Genomic DNA, 24,819 nt, shown 5'->3' on the forward strand with positions numbered 1-24,819 from the left:
TAAATGAAGGGTCACACCCTATAGGCTATTAGTGAAGGTTTTGGAGACTTTGCTATTGCGGTAATTAAAAAATAAATGCCAATAAATAACCTTTAAAATCAGCTGTCCCAAATAGTATCGCAAATTATATTCTATATCAATAATATTAGAGCAAAAATAGAAAAAAAATTATTTTTTTAATTAATATGACATAATTTCATTAATACAATACACAGTTAGGAATATCATTTAAGATAATGTAGCATGCTTACATGTCCCGCTTCAATCTTAAAGTGTTACCGGTGTTATTATTGCTATTTTTAAGCAAAGATATGTTTTTATCATTAAATGTTTGATGGTTGGTGAGATGACATCATGCATCATTTCAATATGAATATGAGATTATACGGTATGTACAGTAAAACTAAAAGAGATGTGCCATGTTCAAATACAAGTGGAGAATTGTATGAGTTTAAGCATCACAGTAACAACTCAATTATCTTAATCATCTCAAAATAAAATAAGAAGAAGTATATATCATCTTATAGACTTATACTATACAAATCTTCCTTAAGTGACTTGTAAAGTGGTTATTAGTAAATTAAGGTACCATTTTGTGACAATTTTTCCTATGTTGCAAGTAACGTTGTGAAATGAAATATGAGGTAGACATCAAACTAAAAAATATCATATATTAGGTTTAATCGGTTAAATCATTCAGTCAAATTGGATGATTATATATATAATTGAAATAATATCTCTTCATATTCATTTGGACTCGAGGAAAGCAAAACATTAGAGTAATGATATTATTTATTTTTTTAATTTTAAGTGAATGTATGATTCACTTCCGGGTTGTTCTGGTTTAACACAATCGGACCAGAGTTTTCCCAGTTCAAAGCAGTTCAACCCCTCATTCAGTTAAGACTGTAAACCATAGTCATTTTAAATCCGGTCGATCTAGTTCTCACGATACTAGTTGCAAGGAATTTGATTTATAAATGACATATTATTGCTCGAAGAATAATAAGGTTGTGTTGCATAAATTTGAGTCAATAAGTTAATTAGTGAAGTTGTCGGAATCGACCACGAGGGGAGTCTCCAATAACTAAGAAGTTCCATTGCTATCGAGACATGAGAAGAACGGAGAGTCACTAGTGAAATTACACGTCTTGAAACAAAACATTAAGACATTAGGTTTATGGACATTTTTTACTTATGAAATTATCTTCTCATATCCAATGTGAGACTTCACATTTGAATAAACCCAACAATCTCTCTCTCAAGTATGGGTATCATACACTTATCAGGTTTTGGTTGAAGATATGATGTCTCACTTTTGACTCTCGACTTTTCTCATGCCCTAGTAGTAACAATGAATCTCCTCTATAGTTGGAGGCTACCTGGTCATGGTTAGGTGTAACTGAAGCAATGCCAAACCAACACCTCCATGTAATCTTAAAAAAATTCTGACTTCTTTGTGTACAAAGATTTTTATCACCAGATAAACATTATGTTATATGATATGAATAAGCTAGCAATATTGTTAGACTTCAATAAGCCCATGCTTCAAATATTTCAGGATTCAGATGGTGGGATACTAAATGGTGTATACTAAACCTTTCCTAAGGTATTATCTTTACCAATGAGAACATATTATCTTGGATAAACTAATTTACCAAGGCATCAAGCAAAACATATAGATTAGAGCAGTAAACTAGAATCAATGAATGTTCCAAATGAGCAAATGAAACAATTGCACTAAATTAGTAGTAACCCATGTTTACACAGCAACAGTAATGAGATAAAAAGAAACATAATGATACAATATTTAGCATATCATAAGTTGATCATTTGTAACTTGCTGAATGGAACCTTTTCCCTGTTATCTTGAACATTCAATTTTTCCCAATATATATTTAAAAGTTGAGAAGTTTCCTCCTCCTCAAAACACTCCACAAACTTTTGCAGGAACAAAATCTCAGAGATTCTAAATGGTGTAATCAAGCTAGCATCTTTTTTCATCAAACCTTTTCCCAACAAATACTTGAGTACATAAGCCCTTGGAATGATCTTTTTCTCCAAACTAAATCCAAAGATATCTGGTCCTCTAACAAGGGCTAAAACATCCCAACCCAACTCTTTGACCCAAAAATTCATCACTACATTAATCTTATCACAAGATACTAACATGCAATTAGGTTGTCTCCTAAATGCTTCAAGAATGGTTTCATCATCCCAACCCCATTTCTTAAAAACACCAATCTTCTCATCCCATTTGGATTTGCACACAGTATGTTTTGCAAGCAATGCAATACTAAAAGTTGTTTTTGAAGGATTAAATCCCAATCTCTTAACTTCCTCAACCTCCTTAAGCAAATCAATTGAACAAAGTATACTAGGCCATTTTCTAAGCAATATGGCAATGTTTGACTCAGAAACTCCACAACCAATCAACAATTTGATATTATGTGACATTCTACTAGAACAAAAGGAAAGTGTGTTACGTATTATACAAGCTACAGTTTCCTCATCAGATAACAAAAAACTATGTACCAATTCATATGTTGGGATTATATGATTCTCCAAACTAGGACTTAGAAACCTGGGTGTCTTGGTCACAATGGAGACAATGTCAGAGGTAGAAGCACCTTTTGAGAGTAAAAATTCAAACTTTGGCAAAACCCTTTTGTTGGGGTTGCATGAAAGTAACCATGGTTCCCTTGAAAGCATGGTATACAAATGAGAATTTGAGAAACCCCAGTTTCTAAATAAGTTGAGAAGTTCTGGTTTTTCTGAAGCATTTAAAGGAGCTTCCTTTGAGGCTGAAAATGAGACTAAATGTGAAGTGTTTGTGGAGAAAGGCAGAGAAAAATGTAAAGGGTGGTTGTGGAAAAGAGGGTAACAATGTTGTTGAGAAAGTGAAGGTAATGAACATGAAGAAGATGGTGGCATAGTAACAGTGATAAGAGAGAAAAAGAAGAAAAGGGAGAGAATAGAAATGAATGAATGAGAAAGAGGTAACCTTCATTTTTCATTCAAAAAGGTTGTCTTTGTTTAAGATAAGAAGATAGGCTTGAGATTTTGAGGAACGGTGGAAAATGTGGAATTGTACACAATTATCTGATGATATTTTTAGGGCATTATTATGTATTTGTTGATAGAGGATATTTATTTTTTATTTTTAATTTGAAAGGTTAGATGTTCTTTAATTGGAAAGGGGTAAAGAAAAAAAAATGTTAATGTTTTCTAGTTCAAAAAATATATATAGTAAACTTATTTATGCTAATAATAAAATGTCAATCTTTCTGCTATTTATTATTTCCTTTTTATTTTTCAAAAAATATAATTGGTTTTAAATTAATTTTAACTTTTACCTTCTAAATATGAGTGAATTATGATAAAACTGTAGTATATAGAGAAACATATAATTCTTTTTTAATTGGACTTAATTCTTGAAATATCATGAATAGAGATTTAAGAAAAGGAGATGGAGTATGAAGGGGTCTAGATAGACAATATACTCCAACATGCCAAAATGTTTTTTACTCACATATATCTATTAGTTAAAAGTGAGATATTAATCTATTTCAACAAGTAGAGATTATATTATTAAGTATATTTTACCTCTTTTAGTTAGAAATACTCAACCAGACTATGATTTAAAGTATTAGATTAAGGTATTATATCTTTTGTTAGTCTAACTTGTTTGGAAAGTATTCTCTTTTTAAGTGATGGAGTGTCCTTCAAAGACAAAGTTCTCGATCAATACCACAGTCAACTCCTGTAGTGAAAAGGGATTTGGTTGTAGAGAATCTCATGACTATCACGTTTGAGAATGAAAATGCTTATGTTCCTCATATATATATTGCTCGTTTAGTTTTCCAACTTTGCTCTCCTTAGAAGGATGCTTTGGTGGTCGTTTAGTTGGAAAACAGCTTAGTTACAATCTATTCAAAGACAGGCTAAGAAGATTTTGGAAATTACAAGGGGGTTTGATATGGTGGATGTTGATCATGGGTTTTATTATGTCAAGTTTGACCTACAAGCTGATAGAGAAACAATGATTGGAGGAGGATCTTTGATCATGGGTTTTATTATGCTTCTCTTGTCTGGAAATGCATTGTTAAAGCCACTATGGAGTTGAGAAGTGGTTTCAGTTTACAACTTGGACATGGTGATCACTCTATCTAGTATGACAGTTGGACATGATTGGGTAAGCTTTGTCATATTGTTGATTTTGTTAATATTTCTGACACTCAGCTGTGGGTGAAGGACATTTGGAGGGATATTTCTTGGGACTTTAACATGGTTTACACAATACTTCCTAATCAATTGAAGAACTTTATTCTAAACATTCTGGTGTTGACGTCCTCTCATAGTTCAGGCGATTGGTGTTGAGTTGACAACATGTCTTGCTTGTTAAACATCAATCATCTATGTCTTGGTTGGAAACTCATGTGAGACTCCCTAATTGGCGTCTCTTCTTAGCATGCATATGGTGGTCTTGGAGGTGACGAAACCATACAATCTTTGAGGACGTGACTTATGATATCTCTTATGTCTCTAGGAATGTTCACAATCCGGATGACATTTGATTATCTGGTTTCAGTGGTTATTTTGGAAGTGATTTTTCTACCCAAGCCAAACTCTTGGCTATTGAGCATGGTCTCGAGTTAACTTGGAAGTTGGGTCATTGACATGTTACATTGGAGAATGATTGTCTTGAAGCTATCCATATCATTATCGAGAAGGTGCATATTTGCTTGGATCCTATTACTGGTGTACTTCATAATACTTGTGGGCTTCTTAGGAGGAATTGAGATGTTCGTCTTCAATATATCTAAGCTTAGTATGGGGAATCAGGAGGACTTGAAAATTTGGGACTCTCCACCCTCGAGCTCTGCCCATTCTGCAGATGAACATTTCTCACTTGCTATAGTTGTTTTCTTTGTTTTTTTAATTTCTGATGTACCAAAAAAAGATTAAGGTGTTATATATGTGTATTTTGTAAACCCTTAATTGATGTAGAAATTATAATTCTAACCTATAATAATAGGTTAGTAGTCATTCAACATTTTTTACGAAGCAAGTATAATTAATTGAATCTCGTTAAGATATTATTCTCTGTAATCTTCTATTTATTTATAAATCACACTTTACTAATGTCACGTTTACTCATGGCAATACTATGAGTACACTTTATGTTCTAAAATTTGTATAATTTTATGTACTGTTGTTTCTTATTGATCAAAAAATATAAATTAATATAAATTTAATTCATATTTTACTTTTCTGACTAATAAGAAATAATGTGTTTATGGAGTGTACAAAGTTTACGACAAAAGATGTGGCTCCGACAAAACTGTAGTTTCCACTGTGGTTAATATTTTGCAATGATTTAAATGATAGCTAAGTTATATTTGACTATTCATTCATCCTAGACTTTGTGGATCATTCACCAAAATGAAGGTGAACATTTTTGTTTTTATTTCATAAGAAACCTTTACTAAGAAAAGGGGTACTAGAATCCACCTGCATATTCAAACTAAACATATATACGATTTATGTGATAAATGGGGAATACATAGACTCACAAATTCGACCAATAAATAAAATGAAATGCTAAGTTATGAGACGTGTACTTTGAAATCTATCATTGTCTACCTTATGGCTCATGAATGAAATTTGATTAATAGTATCATTTTGACTGCATTCCCAATGCCAGGAAAAAAATGGAGTAACATTCCAAGCTCAGCATTGTTTTCAAAGATTAGGTTGAAAGTCAATTTATAAAAGCTAACATAAGCTTCTATTTCATACTTTAAAGATATCCTAATCTTATTTGAAAGTCTCACACCAGCTATAAATGTGTAATGATATGCAAAGATGAAAATGTTTTTTCATTATTTAAAATTATTATTTTGAAATACAAAATGTCATGATGAAAATTAGGAGAAGTCATATATACATATAACACTCCACCATCAAGTTTAACAACTACAACTTAAGGAGATATGAATGATAGTCACCAAGTGAAATTATATAAATTATTTCTACATTTCCACCCCTAATATATATATATATATATATTATATTATATTATATTATATTATATTATATTATATTATATTATGTTGACTATCCCTACAATAGAGACAAGTATAATATTTTAAGCAAAAAAATATAATTAAGTTAATAAAATATGATATATTATAACTACAAACCCAAATAATTATGAGTCAATACATCTTTATTATTTTTGGTTTATTTAATATAATATAATGTAAGAATGATTTAAACAATATATATTTAGAACCAGTGTTGCATTTTTAATGAATCAAAACAATAAAGAGACATTGAATCTGAATCTTATTCTACATGGATTTGTCTTCAAAATTTACCAAATTTTGCTGAATTTAATTACATTTATCACACTTTTTATTTATAATACCATTTATTTCTTCTGCAAGTGTGATTAATGTAATGTGTGAGTATAATATAAGTGGTTTGTGTTAGTACCAAAAATAAAGATATGTGATTTTGTATAATTTCACTAAAACTCAGGAGTGTCAATGTACTTCAATCTTTATTTTATTTAAAAAATAATATTATCATTCTATTTAATTTAGTATTTTATCCAACTGTCAAGACCACAATGTCAAAATTCCCAAATAATATAAAGAAATTCTTGAACATGACAATAGAATTTTCATCATTACCATATGTATATGAAAAAATTGTTGACAAATAAAGGTTCAGTCTAATGATCTCCACTATGATTTTCATAATAAAATTTGCATTTCTCTAAAATATTTAAGACATGGGTTTAATACATATCATCCTAAATTATTTATGGAATTATTTTTTTTAAATGCATTCTTTTCTCATTTAATTAGGATGAGTTAGTTATATTTTTTACTTCAATTTATATGGTTTAAATAAAAAACAATTATAGTAGAAATTAATCATGCGATTGAATCATCATTTTAATGGTTGAAGATTAAAAAATATATATTAGATTGATTCTCACTTTCAAACTAATTTATAATTGCTTTGTTTTTTATAAAACAGTTTACATTTTCTATAAAATTCTATAAAACATATATTATCTTTCTTATTTTATTTGCTCATATTTTTATTAATGAGAAACAATAAATTTGTGAAATTTCTGACATAATTAAAAGATTACAATTATAATGTTATCATATGTTTTTTTAAAATTATGAAAACCAATTTTTCCTAGAGAAAAATGTATCTCATGATATGAGGAGATAAATTATCTCCTCCGGCTAATAAAATCAGGACATGTGTCATATTTAATTATTTTCTACAAAAATATTTTTAAAACTAAACAAAACAATACATATATCATATTTTTATTGGCTGGAGATAAATTATCTCCTAGTATGAGGAAATACTTTATTCTCTTTTCCTTATTAGTCATTTAGTCTATCTAATACAATTAAAATAAGGATTAGAAAAGGTACTAGTCAATCAACAATTGCAAAATTACTAAATATCAAATGAATATGATTGACTCAATTTAATATGATAAAAATTCAAAAGGTTACTAAAAAAATGTTTGTTTAAATAATACTTATTATGATTTGGTTTGATAACTTAAAATTATATCCTTTATATTTTACTAATATAGTTTTTTGGTACATCTAAAATAAACAAAGATGTAAAGTATATAAGTAATATTTATCTATAGAATAGGCAATGATCCTAATAATGGAGAGATATATATTTTCAAGTCCACATGATCTATATTGAGTTTAAACATGTAATTTGCCAACATATTTTATTCTTTATATATGTGTTGAAGTCTAACGTCACAATCTATCCTAAGTAAGCCACATATATTATGTAGCACAATAACAATAGTGTCAAAGGGAATATGAATCTTTTCAATTATAATATGACTAGATTGAAGACAATCATTTTCCATTGTAACTAGACAAGAGCTCATCTTGTATAGGAGTACCAATTCCAAAATTATAACTAAATTCATATAACCAAAGGTCGTCATGATTGTGAATAGTATCATCTCCTTTAATCGTCTAATTCATCTTATTAGATGTATCATCCATATTAACCTTAATCGTTTTGGTTATTAGAAAACACCAATGTACACTAGGCAATATGTGGATGACTAGGAATTTTACTAAAATTGTTATATCTAATAAAAACATTGAAAAGGTTATTAATAATAATAGAAGAAATTAAAAAGTGTTATGTTTGACTATATTGATTGAAGGTTATATAAGATGTAATAAGGGCAGTATAATCATTTCATCCGAAACAGGTGACGAAGTTTCTTCTCACTTGTTCTGTTCTCAAAAGTGTCACCAATTTTATGTTCACTCTCTTTGTTTCAGATTTCTCTCCCTCACTCCAAATTTCTCATCTTTTTCTTCCATTCTTCAAATCCCAATTCTTCTTTTTTCATACCAACTTCTCTTTTCGCTCGCATTGCCTTCATTCTTCCCCGGAGGTGCTAATTCTCATGGCGGCGGGGACAATGGCCACGGCTGCAGGTGCGGCAGTGGTGCTGTACTACGTCGTCATCCGACGAATGTCGAGGAAAGGTGTGGAAGAAGACGGCGGCGATCCGTCGAAATTGAGCAGATCGGTTCGCCGGAGGAGGCTATCTCGGCGACCAGCTCAGGCGCCGGTGACTCTATTAGAATCGATTACTACTTTGTCTGAAACGCTGCGTTTTACGTATTCTGAAACGCTTGGAAAGTGGCCCATTGGAGATTTGGCATTTGGTATCAACTACTTCATGCGCAAGCAGGTGAATTTTTTAAATTCTTTTTCATTTCATTGTTTTTTACTTTCGTAAAAGTTTGAACTTTTTTGAGAGATCAGTAATCATGAACGTTTGATAAACAACTTAATTAAGTGATTTTTCGGTAAGTGTTACGAAATAATAATACCCACGAGAAAGTGACATATATCATCTTCCTTTAGGGAATACTCACTCCCTTATGGTGTGTTATCATTACTTGAGCAAAATTTGACTATTCAAATGTTATCAAATATAAGAATCCTTATTATGTTTTTATAAGCAAATTCTTAGTCCGTTCGATTTACAACTGATTTTTCTCATGCAATTTTGTTGCCCAATAAATGTCAACCATGGGACAATTTAGTGATTCTAATAATTTTGTAATCAGTTTTAGGTAATTGAATGATTTTCTTAAACTTATATTTAAAATCAAAGGTATAAGCTATAAAAAGCTTATTTTAATAAGTTTTCTTAATAAGCTTATTGAAGTTAAGCTAGGGAAATCATAAGCTGTTTTTATGAGATTCTCTTATAAAATTATTTAAATAAGTTCTTCTCACAAGCCCAAATAAGCTTTTCCAAACACCTTTCAAGTTTGAGTGTTGTAATGGTTTTGTAGCAAATAAGCATTAAGTTGTTTTAGTTGTTGTATGTGTTTATAATGGGCATATGAATGCGATCATGGTTGGAATGCAGGGTAATTTGGCAGTTGCTAGTGTGTATGCGGGGAGTGGTTGTGTGCAATTGAAGGGGAATGAGATTATTGTGGAGTTGTATGAGCTGTTGAGGTTGTTGACACTCTGTATGCTTTTCTCTAAGAAGCCGTTTCCGGTGTTTTTGGATTCTGCTGGATTCTCATCGGATGATGTGCTGCTGCAGAAGCCCAAAGCTGAGGTATGTTATGTCCTTATATATACAGCCAACATATCTAAGGTAGAGGAATGTTTCTTCTGAAGCCTTTTGCAGGGACGAAAACATATTTAATACTTTTTTCTTTCCTTTGTTTGTATCTTACTTTCAACTGCTGAACTATTTCAGCATGTTTTCACCATTTTTCTGCAATTTTATTTAAGGCATGAATTGGTTTTCCAGATTCTGAAGCCTGCTTTCACAATCATACGTGATACACAGTCAAAATGTTTACTTCTATTGATCCGGGGTACTCATAGCATAAAAGACACACTGACAGCTGCAACTGGTGCTGTTGCTCCCTTCCACCATTCAGTTTTGAGTGATGGTGGGGTAAGCAACTTGGTTTTAGGATATGCACACTGTGGTATGGTTGCTGCTGCTCGTTGGATTGCAAAGCTCTCTACTCCGACCCTACTTAAGGCTATTGGTGAATGTCCAGACTACAAAGTCAAGGTATTGTTCTATATTCTATATGGAATAACATTATAGTGTTCTTGTGTTATGTTTTACATTTGGTTTCTTTGTTTCTCACTTTTTGCCTTCTTACTCTAGATGTATTTTCTATCATAATATCTTGTTTCATTTTTAAATTCTGTTTATAACTTTTTTGTTCTATCTTGCAAATTATCGTATACTTGCCTGTATGATTATGTTCAATAAACAGGCTCACTTTTATCTTTCCACAGATTGTTGGGCACTCACTTGGTGGTGGCACAGCTGCCCTGTTAACTTATATTCTTAGAGAACAGAAAGAATTCTCTTCAAGCACCTGTGTCGCATTTGCTCCAGGCATGTAGTTATACTAATTATTTACATCTAATTTTTTATTGAATTGAATAGTTAGATAATAAGTGGAGATAGATAAGGAATGAATGCATTAGAAATAGTTGGGGTAAAACTTGTTGCAGAAAAAATGGTAGAATCTCACCGTACGTGGTTTGAGGATGTGTGGAGGAGACATGTGGAAGCCCCGATAACAAGAGCTGATCAGAGGAGGGGGAGTCCAATTATTAGAGGCAGAGGGATAATAAGAAAAATTATAGGCGAAACAGTTAAGCAGATTTTAAATATCAGTGTTTTGTCAATGAATATGATTTATGCTAGAACCTTATAACGTCATTTGATCCATATAGTTGCTTATACCTAGTGGGAACAAGGCTGGATTGTTGTTCAGTAATTAGATAATTTGTTACGTTGCATTTTTTTCAAGTCCATCACATGATATTATTTAATCATGCAAGTCAGATTGGATTTTCCTCTAATTGTCAATGAGATTTCAAATTGTTGTAACAAGTATTATTCCGAAGCATGTGATATTCTATATCTATATAGTTTATATTTTTTCTTATGTGTTTTTGATGTAAAAAAGTCATTTTTAGTTAGCAAGAATGCCTATTTTGGCCTCATAATTTTAAATTTAACTCAAGTGTAACCTTTTTCAAAATAAGCCTAAAGAGATGAGTGAAGAATATAATTCATCCCATGATATTTATTGGATAAAAGAAAAATTTATGAAGAGAGAAGAGTAGAGGAGAATGTATAAGTTCAAGAGGATAATAGATCCTCAAGAACTAAAAAAGAGCAACAAAAAATAGAAGGAGAAAAAAACTAAGAGCAAGAAACATGGAAGTATGCAACAAAGCATTACAAACTTTCTGCAGATTTGTTAGACATCCCATTCAGTATCGGTAAGCAGAACACAACAAAGAAATTACCCACTGTGCTCTTTGTCTATTACCCTGGTTGATTATTTTTCTTTCAGGATTTGATTTATATAACCTTGAATTTTCTTTAATATGGGAACCTTGCGTGTCCAGTCATACTACCTTTGCTGATTCCATGTATCATGATGTCATTTTGTGCAGCTGCCTGTATGACATGGGAGTTAGCAGAATCTGGAAAGAACTTCATCACCACCATCATAAATGGTTCTGACTTGGTGCCCACATTCTCAACTTCCTCTGTTGATGATCTCCGTTCTGAGGTGCCCTACTACTCCCAATCTAAATGGTTTTTGCAAACATTAATGTTCATGTTCATCACTTAATTCCTGGTTGTATCCGGCTTTGTTTCTCATTTGATTTTGTTTACATCAGGTCACTGCGTCGTCCTGGCTGAATGATTTACGGGATCAGGTTGAGCATACAATGGTTTTGAATGTTGTCTACCGCTCTGCAACTGCACTTGGGTCTTACTTACCATCTATATCTAGTGCAAAAGCCAGGATAGCTCATGCAGGTGCTATTTTGTGGCCAGTAACCAGTGGAACTCAGGTAGCTTGAAGCTCCCTAGTCTCTAAGACATTCGTAGCATGTAATGCAAAGTGCTCTTTGGGATATAGTTTCCAAAGAGAAATTCATCTGACATCGGCTATAGTTTATAGTTTTCCAACTTCGCATTATGTGAAAGAATTATTGATCCATTGTTCAGGGATTTATCACATACAATGCTTTTTTATCTTACAATATCCTTCTGTATTTTCAGGTTGTGATGAAGCGTGCACAAAGTGTTGCTGAAGCTGTTGTCAGAACTCGCTCATCTTTGTCATCTTGGTCTTGCATGAGCGCACGCCGTCGAAATGTTGCCTCATCATCAGCCCCTAAGGCAGAGAACTTGACCGGTGCTCATCTAATATCAGAAATAACTACCAAATCTCTTTTGACAGGAGAGGTAGTAAGAGAGCCTAAGCTTAAGAACGAACATGATTCAGAAAGTGGAGGATCTGGCCATGATGACACAGATGAAGAGGAGGAACACCTTATTCCTTCTAATCATGACATCTCCGCTTCCGCTGTAGATATCACAGAAGGCCAGCTATGGTATGAACTAGAAAAGGAGCTTCAAAAACAGGATAGTGACATAAGTGTTGATGCTCGGGAAGAGGCGGCAGCGGCAGCAGCAGCGAAAGAGATCATTGAAGAAGTGAATCAGCTTGTTGATGCTGCAGAAAACAGTAATTCAATCACAACAACTTCTGACAACTTTGACAGCCACCGATTTTACCCGCCAGGCAGAATCATGCACATTGTCTCTATACGTTCTTTATCTGATGATTCAAATTCAAGTTCCGAGGATCCGGTAGTAGAGGAGCATGTCTGCTTATATGAAACACCTAGAGAGCTGTACAGCAAGCTCAGGCTTTCAAAAACCATGATAAATGATCATTACATGCCAATGTATAAGAAGATGATGGAACTATTAATCCAAGAACTAGAGAAAGATAGCAGTTTTAACTTGTAATAGTATAATATGAAACATAATAGCAATCAAGAAATTATGAATATAGATAACAGTTATATTATTTCTTTGTCCCTTTGCTGCCACAGTTTCAGCACAAATTCTTGGGGGGAACTAATGGTTCATGAATAAGTTCTGTAGTTGAACGTTGTATATTAAGTCTATTTTTTCTTTCTTTTTAAAATCAAACAAACTCTTCTAGTAATAGTGCATTGTTCATCAATTTTGTAACTTATTCATTATAAACTGGTTTAAGTTTTTCCACCTATGAGTAGACAGTTACTATCTATCATTTCATTTATTAAAAACTCGTGGGAATTGCAGTTTGATGTGGGAAGTAGACACTTTCATTAGTATACTTAATCAAGAATATCATGTTATTGAATATCATATGATTATGGATTTCAAAACTCTCTCCAAATATGGTTCGTACACCATACATATGGTAGATAAGACCTCAGCCGATTAATGGGCACACTTATTTAGAATTGACAATAAACTAAATCAACTTAACAATCGTTCAAAATTTAACTCATTATTTTTTTTTTTGATAAACTTGGTTCATAAACCAAATGAAATGAACTTGATAAACTTGATTTATGAATGGACTCAGTTATAAATGTGTATAGCAAGTCTCCAATTTTTTATATGTATTAAATTATCAATTGACCTAATGAGATGAATAGAACAATTCGTGAACTTCAGTCGAGTCGAATTCGAGCTAAAAATAAAATTTATTTTGAATTTGAGTAGATTTTATAGCCAAGTAAATTTACATTGAACTGAGTTTGGTTCGACTTAGTTCGGCTCATTTCTAACCCTAAACTTAAAAGTTATGTCATTTTTAAATTATGCATGTAGAATAAATATATATAATCCTAAAAGATATTGTTAAACTTTTTAGTGATCACTCATGGAAAGTATTTAATTTTTTTTTTGCATTTTAAGACTTTAAACATTTACTTTTACCTTTTGTATAACATTAAGCTGACTTTTATGTGCATTTATAAAGAGACTGAATCATTTCTTCGGTAAAAGGATGATAAAAATATCCGACCCATGAGTATCCATCAAAATACTCAAAATAGGTACCCGCAAAAATAAGTTATGAGTGAGAATAAGTATCATAATACCCGCCCGTAAGTACCTGCATCAACCTCATCCTACCCTCCACAAAGGTGATAGTGTAAGGCCCAAGTTTGACAACAGGCCCAGAAGCCCAATCTGATTAAACTGAAAAACACTTCACCAAAGATGTATAAAAGGAAATAATATGAAGAAAACGAAAACTAATTTCTCTTTTTCTTTCTTTCTTCTTCTTCTCTTCAATCTTCTTTAGATTTCTATTTCACAGATCGGTGAAGAAATTCACGAATCACGACGGTTATGGATATTATCGTTGCTGATCCTGTTACTGTAACTGCCGCAAAGCTCCTCCGCAGCTTTGATTTCGCCGCCAACCTCCGAATCTCATCCGCCGTTGCTCCTCCGCCAGTTAAATCCACTGCCCGTAAGATGCATCGTCGGAACAATCTCCGAAGAAAACGACGGATCAAGCGAAAGTTGTCTGGGGATGAATTCGGAAACGAGGGTTTCTTCGGTGATGGCGGAGATAGTGGCGGTGGTTTCGGTGGAAGCGGCGGCGGTGGCTGGAATTTCAATAATTTTGGAGGTGGTGGTGATTGGGATGAATCTTCGTCTTCTGTTCCTGATCCCGCGTTTGATTTCGTGTATCAGGTGCTGTCATGGATTATGCTATCGAATTGCTTGCATTTTGCATTCAAGAGAATTCTTCAAATTATTTTGGATGCTGATAGGGAAAAACTTCCCAGGAGATTTACGCCAATTTGCTGATCCATTTGGTACCTTTTACTCTGCGTTCCATGATTATTGGGTATTTAATTGGGCTTTCTCAATCTGTAGTTTTTGTTAATATATTGTACATAACTTAATGCTCACCCAATCTATAATTTTTAGGGTAACTTTTCCGTGTAAATAAGTTGCAGTTCTTATGCTTATTTTGGTGATTCTATTTCCTACTTAATTGATGATAGTGTTTGTATACACATGAGATGTTTATGGGATTCACATGTGCTAATTAGATGGTTATATTATTTATATCTGGCGTGTTTGAGAAACTAGTTTAATTAATCACTTATTCAATAAATATTTTTTAAATAACTTAAAAAAAGCTCATTGAAATAAGCTTATGCGACAAGCTTATAAGAATGCCATAAGCTATTTTTATAAGTGGTTCTCATGAACCCAAATCAGCTCTCTATAAGCCCTCCAAACGCCCCCATAGCTGAGTTTTTCATGGTGTTATTTCTGTGAAAATTATGATTCCGGGTTGAGTTTTTCTTGTTCATACTGAGTCTTTTATAACAATTGAGGTGGTCGATATAAGTACTGTGTGCAAGGCTTACCCTTTCAACAGTTATATAATTTGAGGTGGTCAATGTAAGTATTGAGTGCAAGGCTTACCCTTTTAATAGTTATATAATTGTTCCATGTTAGTGGGTTCCACTCATGGATGGTATTCTTGCACTTCCCTTCCTCTTGTCACTGCACTGTTGACAATGGAAACATGTTTACAGTGTGTATCGGAGATTCACTAATCATTTTTTGATGTTGCTTATAACCTCCCAGTCATCGTGTTCTTATCTTTGCTGCTTGGCTGGCTTCAATAGTCCCATGTGTTGAATAATATTAATTTCTAATAATATATGGGTTTCAAATGATTTCTGATTGTGTAAAAATTCCTTGACATAAACTCAAATGTGGAAGTGCAAGACAAATTAGTGAGCGAGCCAGTCATAATGTGGGATAGGGCAAATAGAGGATGTTATATGGGATTTAATTTAAGACAGGATAATTCTTGCTGCTTCTGGTCTGCTCTGGTTGTTTTATTAGCAGAACATGGACTGGCCTATTGTTCATGATAAGATTTTCTATTTGAACTTTTTTTGTCGGTTCGAATGGAGTGGCAGACTTATGTGGTTGTATGCGTTCCCACATGTTTTGCCCTTGAATTGTATTAGTAGAGGCTATGTCATAAGTTCTCGAAGAAAACTATCATGTTAGAATTCCCAAAGATGAAATTAGTTTGCTAGAGTGCCAAATTTGTTCATTATATGTGCAGCTAGACAAAACTTGGTAGTTTTCCAAACTAGAACCATGTCTGAATATTGGTAGCATAGTCCATTAGCGTGTCCAGTATAAGGGGATAAAATTCTTACATATATTAAGGTGGGAGAGACCGATTGCAGCTTCATTTTTGTGTTTTTTTTTCTGTTATGGCCCATGTCCATAATCATTTGGATTAACTGGATTGGTATTATATAGGGTAGTCTGCTCTGTGCTAGAAGAGAATTATGTGATCGAAGGGTCATGGTTGGGACTTGGGGTTTTAGATTTTGGATTAATGGTAGAAAACTAGTAGGCTAGTTTTATATCTTATCATAGTGGTGTTTGTGGACGAGCGTAGTTTGTGTTGTGTGATGTTAAACTTAAGTCTAGTTATGATGTTTGACTTTGTGAGTTTTTAATGATGTCTGGCCCTGAAAATATGTCTTGTTTGAGTTTCAAATTGAAGTAACTGAGTAGAAAGAGTCTGAGATCACCGATTTTCCAAATCTTTTAAACTCGTTCATTTTATAAAGGAATGGAGTTCACACATTATTTTCTGTTCCGTTGCTAAAACAAAAAAAATAAGTTCATCAAAATTCAAGATCTAATAAATCAAATAATTAAAAAATGACTCCTCAAATTAACGGATTTGTGACTCCTGAATATTTAACTGTTTTATTAATTTTTTATAACGTATTCAATTCTGTTTGCTAGTTGAGTTATGAAGAGAAATGTAGGAAAATAGAATGCTTTATAGCCATGAAAATACACTTTGTGAAGTGACTTTAAAAATTAAAACCATTTCTTTTAATCTTTCTCTTCAAAGCTCCCTTGGTGATCAGCGTATCTGGGCTTCAGATTGGTTTTTATGAAATACCTTTGAAATGATGTATTCTATGTAATATGCTTCATCTTGTCCTTTTGTACAATATGCAAACCTTTTTATCCAAACTTGTATCATTGTATGATTGTATGATACTATTATATTCACCTATCTTGGGTTGGTGTAGCGGTAAACATGTTGGGAATTATCAAATTGCAGCACCCTTTGAAACGTTGTAACCATTTTTGTCACGTTTAAAAAAATATTACTGTCGTATCCAATGCTACTGTCGTACCCAACGCCGTAGCTATATCATGCATATTGTTGTAGGCAAAGGATGGAATGGAACACACATGACCCATATTAGTATTCTGCGACTACTTTGGGCCACCAATATTTTATAGTTCAATTGCATTTTTTTATTTGTATGGAGATATGATACGTAGTAACTATGCATTTATCATTCACGGTTCAAATGTGGGAAATTAACAATTTGAAAAGGGGAAATAATTACGATACTTGCATAAACAAAATCAACAAAATACACACATTTACTTTGTTAGTGATGAGATCAGCATGAGGGTTGATGCAGCGTTTCTTGGCTGACGGAGGAGTGGGAAAGTTGAATTTAGCCTTGTCACCGCGGATGCGGATGGCGGCTTCCTCGGCGGTGTTGAAGATGCCGAGCCAGACACGGACACCTTTATCTCAGAAGTCCACTTGCCCCATGGCCTTTGTCTTATTCCTCTGGACGCGTTCTTCCTACCCTTACCCTTGCCCTTAAAACCTTCTTCTTCATCCTTCTTTCCTGCAATAACCTTCACGCTTTTCTTTTTCCTTTTCTCATTATTCCCTACCACTGCCACATAAAATACACACAATTACTTTCATTCTTTTCTATATATTGAGAAAATAATTACATACAACAACAATTTTTACACTATCATTCATATTTCAAATATCGAAAATTTATATTAACAATATTAATATTAAACTCTTGTGTATTCGTGTATGATATTATTGGACATGATAAATAAATTGAATGAATATCATGTCTAATATTAGAGCAAGATTATGACATGTTAAAAAAAATCTTTTATGGATTAGCATTTTAAGCTATTTCAATAAAATGTTTAAATTTTTTTTAAAAAATATTTTTTTCTCGTGTTTCAGTTTCGGTCTCCAAACTCAAATAAAATTAGCTTCACCAAGAGATATGTATTTTGAAAGTTAATTTCCAAAGTTATTTATGTATGGATGGATAAAATGAAGAAAAAATTGTTGGGATTAGAGTATTGTCTAGTATTGGAATAAAGTAGAGTAACCAATGTTATATATTGGGCTCATGTCCTTTGTTATAATATGCACCAGATATAAGTATCAAATAGAAACACTCTATAGCCGAACCTCGGGGACGTATGCATAATTGACCGAACCCCGTTAACAAATTTTCTTGTTTCTTTCTTCTAATTACTCTATGCCGTTATCTGATTACTTGTGGCCAACGCTGCGCAACGATCGTATAATGGCTAAAGAGGGTGAATGACTCTTAACTCAGACGTCATATAATGGCTAAAGAGGGTGAATGCGTGATGGCTAGACAATGTGCATCAAAGGTAATGACAAAGATAAAGTAGATGAGTTGAAGGAGAAGGAAACATGACAGAACTGTAGTGTGAGCGATGTATGTGTTGATCCAGAACTCCATAAGTTCATGTATTGGGTTAGGATCAAGGTGAAGATAGTGACAGGGGTGTTGAGTTAGATGCTGACAATATCTCTTTAGATGTTGAGAGAATATTCCCATTGGAGATGAGAAAGAGAATATTGTAATGGCGGGTGTGAGACGTCATAGTGAAAGATATTAATTGTTAGCAGATCCACAAAAGCACAAGGGGGATGACTGACTTTGATGTAGGGTGTGACATGGGCATTGGCTTTGATGTAAGTTATAACACGAGCATTGGTAGAGACGTAGAGGTGTGACATGGGCATTGGCTTGTATGCAAGGATGTGACACAGACATTAGTTAACATTGACGCAGGGTGTGTGTTGTGGGTATACTCCTTATGATGCATTATGATAGTTCTTTTGAACCAGGATTGTCGGAGTAGATAATGGTGGTAGCGGTTGAGGTTTTTCAAGGAAGCTTCAAGATTCAGTTTGACTGAGTATTGAAGAGGACAATTGTTGGTGAACTTTTGTGTAGAGGTTCCAATATATTGAAAGACTTCTTAGCAATAGGTGGTTAGGCGACGTGTTCCATTTGATGGCGGTACGGGAAGCTGCATTACAAGTTTGGAGAGCTAGGCTCTTGATAACATCGTCAAGGATACTCAGAACGTTTATGTTGTAGGGGGCAGTTAAAGAGAATTATACATTGAACAAGGTGGAATCATATATTCACTAAGGTGGAGATTTTTGTATAGATTTCCTAAGAAGCGATATATTCTTCTATTTTAATCAAGGTGGAGATTATTGTGAATGCTTGAAATATGTTATTGTATAGTTCCACATTGTCTAGTATTGGAATAGAGTAGAGTAACCAATGTTATATATTGGACTCAGGTCCCTTATTATAATGTGTGCACCATATATAAGCACCAAGTACAAACATCTCATAGGCAGGTGGGCACATGAGTATGTTAGGGTTTATAATCCTTATTTTCTAATAATATACTGGTAACGGTTTGGCACAATATGGAAAATAGGTAAATAGAACAATAACCTATAATATGAAGAAAGTGGTAATTGGTAGGTAGAGACATAGAGTTAGGTGCATATTTGTTGTGTTGGATTTGAGGTAGGTTTTGATGAAAGTAGAGGGGTGGTGGTTGTTGGTTGTTAGAAGTAGGGTTTGTGGCATCAAAGCCAATGAGGTGAGAGTGAGGATCAATGAAGTCAGATATGATAGAGAAAGTTGTAATAAATGGCACTATATATAATGAGTCCAAGGATGAAAGTACAGTTATTTAAAATTGAGTATGTAATTGTTATAGACATTGATATGTTAAAATTTGGATAGTCACTGATATGTATGCGATAACAATTATAGTTGCATCGGTCGCATTAATCTGAAACATCAATATTTCGGAAGTTTTCAATACTGTGATTGCTATTTAATGGCTTAGATGAAACTTAAAAAAATGTGACCGACTTTATGATACATATAGGTAAGGTTTTAGTAAAAGTTAAATATAAATGCGGTTTCCAATTCATAATTTGTATTTATTAATGGGGACATTAAGGTCATAGAAATGCTCTATGGTCCTGCTGGTTTTACTGAAACAAATGTTACAAATTGCACTTTCAAACCATTTAGGTGAGAATGAGAAATTACTTCAATAATCTACTCATCACAACCCTATATGCTGTCCACTAACTAGTACTTAGAATTCGAAAACATACTTTTTTATTTGAAGAAATAGGTGCACCTGCTTATTTTACCAGCAAGAGTATCAGAGAATGGGTTTGGGATAAAACTGTATATATTTATTTTAATATTATATTCTTTTGGAGTTTCATAATTTAGGATCTTATATAAAAAAATTAAACATATCCTAACATAATTGTTAATTGTTTGAGCAAAACTTATCTAGCTTGCACCTTGCAATTTAGATTCTAATGTGCATGAATCTTCTATCCTTACAATTTAGATTCTAATGAATTAATTTATCAAAATATACACAATGTTATTAAATCTCAAATCATGTAACCTTAAAGGCAATTTTATTATCCCGAGTCACTTATTTGGTTTGTGGCAAATTTTATGTGTTATGAGGTGTATATAACCTACCTTCACTCAGAGTGACAATATTGCCTTGTTTTGGTCCAGTGTGTGAGATAGAATTGATCATGCAAATTTCAAAACATAATGATCATGCAAATTTCAAAACATAATGATCATGCAATCTTGTTAACTTCTTTGGTCTTATTAGTTTAGCACTCTGGCACAACAATGAGGCAAACCCTTCTCTATGTGGTTTATTTATAATCTTATTTTTGTTGAATTTTTTTGATGTAATCTTGTCAACTTAAATGTATGGCTATTTTTTCTGGATTAAGTTTCTTTGTAAATTGTAACTTTTTTAAGTATAACATTATAAATTTACTTCCCCTATATTAGTTCTTTAAAATTCTTCAAGATAGTGCAAAAATAAATCTGAGTATAGAACTGCAATACCATATCAAAGAAAAGTTCATAGCATTGAATATATTACAGATTGTGATTGATTGGAATCAGTGGCAAAATTTGTTAGATGGTAGTTACAATTGGACTTAGTATATAAGCCTGATCCTAACCTCACTGTATCATTCTTACACATTCAATCAATATCAGTTTTTAACTTTTTTTCTCAAATTATGTATTCTTTTGGGCTCTGCCATGTTTTACAACAACAAAATCATATATTTCTTCATAATACTATATAATTGAAATAGGAATCTGCTTCATAATAACACAACTGTAAAATATAGCAGCAAATCACATAGAATAACATATATACTTTGAAATTACTCCTCTCAGCCACTCAATATACATGAGTGTTTGGCCAAACTCTATGAAATAATACATACCCTCTGAATTTAGCCTGAGGAGGGAAAAAGATAAACCATATTTTTATCTACATATTCTGAAGTAACATATGGCTGAAAAAACAAAAAAGCTCACATTTCAAACCTCATGGCTTTCTGAGCAGCAACACTAATTCTAATATTTAGCTAAGAAGCCTTAAAAGAGTTTGGTTAGGATATAATAACTAGAAGGTTTGAAATAGGCATTGAATTTGATTGTGATTGGTTCATATTCTTGTTTTTCAATAGTTTCAGCAAGGTGGTGGTTGCTGCATACCTATATATACAGGTTTAATGTTTGCACATCTTGAACTTATAGGGCTAGATGCATGCTTCAAATGTATATTACTAATCTTAATGTTTTGGCATGGGAACTGCTTACTACACCTTAAATCCACTGCAATTGGTGAAATTGTGGTTCCCCTTACATTTGCAAAAGCAACATTGCTGACCTTTACAAGTGATGGCTGCATAGAAAAGACTTAGTGTCAAAATTAGCATGATCCAAGTTTATGATTTAAGGGTAAAAAGTAAGGGTTATTAAATGAAGACACAACTTTTGTTCTGCATTGTATACTCTTTGTGTTTGGGGTTATAAGTAAGCTAATATGTTTATTTGACTAAAAAATAAGTCAGTGGTCCTATTTTTGTTAGAGATTCTTTAAAAATTTCTTTCAATTTTAAGTCCTGATTTACAAAGTCAATTGGAATTACTTATTACAGATAAATAAGGGCTTATAAGCCCTTTACATCATTTTACACCTATCAATTAGTTTTATGAAATACTTCCAATTCAATCAAATATTATAGTTATGTTAAATAGAGCCTATGTATGATATTAAAAAAGAGAAAGATATGAAGAAACCTTCTTTTGACAGTTTGCAGGAGTGCATTGATACTCTTGGTCAATGATAATAGGTCTTTTAACATTCTGCATGGTAATGTCACTGAAAGTAATATCTGATGCAGCACCTGGATACTTATCTGGCCATGTCTTGATTCTGATGCCATTATCTGTGCCAGAAAATGTGCAGTTCAGCACACGAACGCCTCTCACCTCTAGTTCATTCTGATACTTTCCAAGACTACCAATACTGGCCATGCACATATAAGAATAAATAAGATTACGCAACATAGAAAATGAAATCTCAAACTTACAAATATAACTTTATACAGCTTATGTTCATAATTTAACTAACTGATCGAGTTGATTCTAGAGGATGCAATCGTTTTTATCCTTCGCAGTACTTTTCATAAAATTTAATCAAGTACAAATATTCTATGTAAGAATTGAATTTTAACTGCGCTAATTGAAGCAAACGTTATTAAATGTGTGACTGTATGATTTTTAACCATACTCATTGAAGCAATGTGTATTCGCCTATCATATTTAACAGTTACTTCACTCAGCATGGTTGATTCCCTTTCACCTTAAATTTGCGTTCAATACACAATCGTTGTTAAATGTCAATTCTAGCATAGTGATGACTATATATGAAGAACAAGGGGACATATATATATATTCTAATATATAATCGGTGAAGTAGAAAATAATCATAGATGAAAGTGAAATATGAAATTTCTTTAGTCATAATAAATGAATGCACGTAGTTGACATTACCTAATACCGTGTCCAGGACCGCAATTAACTTTGTTGATGGTAACGTTATTAACTCCTTGTATCATAGAGACACAATCATCACCAGTTCTAATGTTACATTTGGATAGTTTCACATTGATGGAGTGGCTTATGTGAATTCCATCAGTGTTGGGGCTTGTATCTGGTGCAGTGATCCCAATTCTTCTAAGTCTCATGTTTGCACAGTTTGTGACAAATACATGAAACCCTTTGGAGTTAACGGATTTGATGTTTTGTATAACTCCATTAGTGACCTTGTTGAAGTAAAGGCTCTACATTCTCAAACATATAAAGCTTATTAAAATTAAATAGTTGATTTAGACACTAAAGTTGGTGATAGTAATATATACATAGGAGTAACTTACACTAGGGTTTCTGATGCATGTAGAACCGGATTTTTCACAGTCCTCAGTTTGTGACCAAGAATCTTGACCCTGGCCATCAAAAGTACCTCCACCAATAAGTTTAAGGCCAGCAATGTCCTCAAACATGAGCCATTCTCCATTTTCATACTCACTTATATCTGTTGTAGCTAGAACTGTTCCTACAACTTGGATTGTTATTGGCTTTGGACTCATGCATGGCCCAGCAAAAAACATTGATGAAACCAAGAACCTTCCTTGTGGTATTAGAAGCCTGTTTTGCCCTGGGGACTTGCATGTTGCTCTCCATGCGTCCATGAAAGCCTGCACACAAAATAGTTAACCATGTTTTGGTTAGTTAGGGCGCACTGTTAAATAACCAAAATGGTGTTTTTATAAGGATTTGGTTTTGTACTAGTCATTTTCGTGATCATAAATGCAATTGTGTTCGTTACAACAATTATGTGAAATTATATATCCATAATTCACGATCGCATAAACCAGATATCATAAATAACATTGTTCATCATTTTTTTAGTACATCACAATCACACTATGTTGAAATCATGAATAGTCTGTAGTGATTAAATTTTGGCATGAAGTGACAAATTTTACATTCAAACTATTTCAATATATTAAGATCTAGTAGCCAGCTTGATCTATCAAAATATGTTATCAAAACCATAATAACATCAATATCTTTAAGAAAAAACTGTAAAATATTTGTATGTGTCACATTTCTTCATATTTGTACAGGGAGAATAAAAAGGCAATAATGTACATTGCAGAATTTGGCCCTCAACCATAGTCACGATGATTTTTTTTAGTACTACCAAGGGTATGCCTCACATCGTTTTGGGTAAGGGCAAATTCCTTTCGGAGTTCAGGATTGCCTCTCCCAACAAGTGTCGCTCCCAGAAATCGAAGCTTTGACCTTGGGGATACAACGATGCCTTACACCAAGACCAACACCTCGTTGGTATAGTAAATTAAACAAAAGATATAATTAACACAAATAACCTACCTGAGTGCAATCAAACTCGCCATCAGGTTTGGCTCCAAAGTTCATGACATTAACAATTTTCTCTCCAGGAACAAGGGAATCCTTAGCTACATTCTGACCTTTATAGATATCAGGCCCAGCAATTGGCCTTACTCTTGGACCAGCATTCACATAACAACAGGCCAGTGCAAAGCACAAAATAACAATTTCAACTCTCTTTGCAGTGGCCATTATTGAACCTCAATTCCTAGGAATATATGTATTTTTATATTTAATTATTTTTTACAAAAGAAAAAATTCAGCTAGAGACCTCCTGGGGAGGTAGGAGAATAAAGTGTTGAAAAAATTATCCATCTTTTCTCTACC

The 24,819-nt window shown here is 33.0% G+C and overlaps 4 protein-coding genes across 5 annotated transcripts; 2 read left to right on the top strand and 2 right to left on the bottom strand.

Annotated features, from left to right (window-relative positions):
• Window positions 1,720-3,069, bottom strand: LOC109334384. The gene has a single exon (XM_019570136.1). The coding sequence runs from the start codon at window positions 2,932-2,934 to the stop codon at window positions 1,819-1,821; it is 1,116 nt and encodes a 371-aa protein (XP_019425681.1). The 5' UTR covers window positions 2,935-3,069; the 3' UTR covers window positions 1,720-1,818.
• On the top strand, window positions 8,262-13,145 carry LOC109333607. 2 transcript variants are annotated; one of them, XM_019569125.1, is made up of 7 exons: window positions 8,262-8,782; window positions 9,473-9,670; window positions 9,869-10,141; window positions 10,375-10,477; window positions 11,554-11,672; window positions 11,824-11,961; window positions 12,173-13,145. In XM_019569125.1, exons 1-7 carry the CDS (start codon window positions 8,342-8,344, stop codon window positions 12,926-12,928), a joined length of 2,028 nt encoding a protein of 675 aa, XP_019424670.1. In that variant the 5' UTR covers window positions 8,262-8,341; the 3' UTR covers window positions 12,929-13,145. The 2 variants fall into 2 exon arrangements, with proteins under 2 accessions (XP_019424670.1, XP_019424669.1); XM_019569124.1 differs by having other exon boundaries at window positions 8,263-8,782; window positions 11,785-11,961.
• On the top strand, window positions 14,212-15,009 carry LOC109333687. The gene has a single exon (XM_019569231.1). It carries the CDS (start codon window positions 14,312-14,314, stop codon window positions 14,777-14,779), a length of 468 nt encoding a protein of 155 aa, XP_019424776.1. The 5' UTR covers window positions 14,212-14,311; the 3' UTR covers window positions 14,780-15,009.
• LOC109333812 (exopolygalacturonase-like) lies at window positions 21,387-24,819 on the bottom strand. Its single transcript, XM_019569387.1, has 5 exons — window positions 24,475-24,819; window positions 23,454-23,774; window positions 23,071-23,360; window positions 22,315-22,543; window positions 21,387-21,916 (listed from the first exon to the last, which is right to left on the bottom strand). Exons 1-5 carry the CDS (start codon window positions 24,682-24,684, stop codon window positions 21,701-21,703), a joined length of 1,266 nt encoding a protein of 421 aa, XP_019424932.1. The 5' UTR covers window positions 24,685-24,819; the 3' UTR covers window positions 21,387-21,700.

Source organism: Lupinus angustifolius, chromosome LG19, assembly GCF_001865875.1.
Source record: "Lupinus angustifolius cultivar Tanjil chromosome LG19, LupAngTanjil_v1.0, whole genome shotgun sequence".
In the NCBI taxonomy this organism is placed as follows: domain Eukaryota; kingdom Viridiplantae; phylum Streptophyta; class Magnoliopsida; order Fabales; family Fabaceae; genus Lupinus; species Lupinus angustifolius.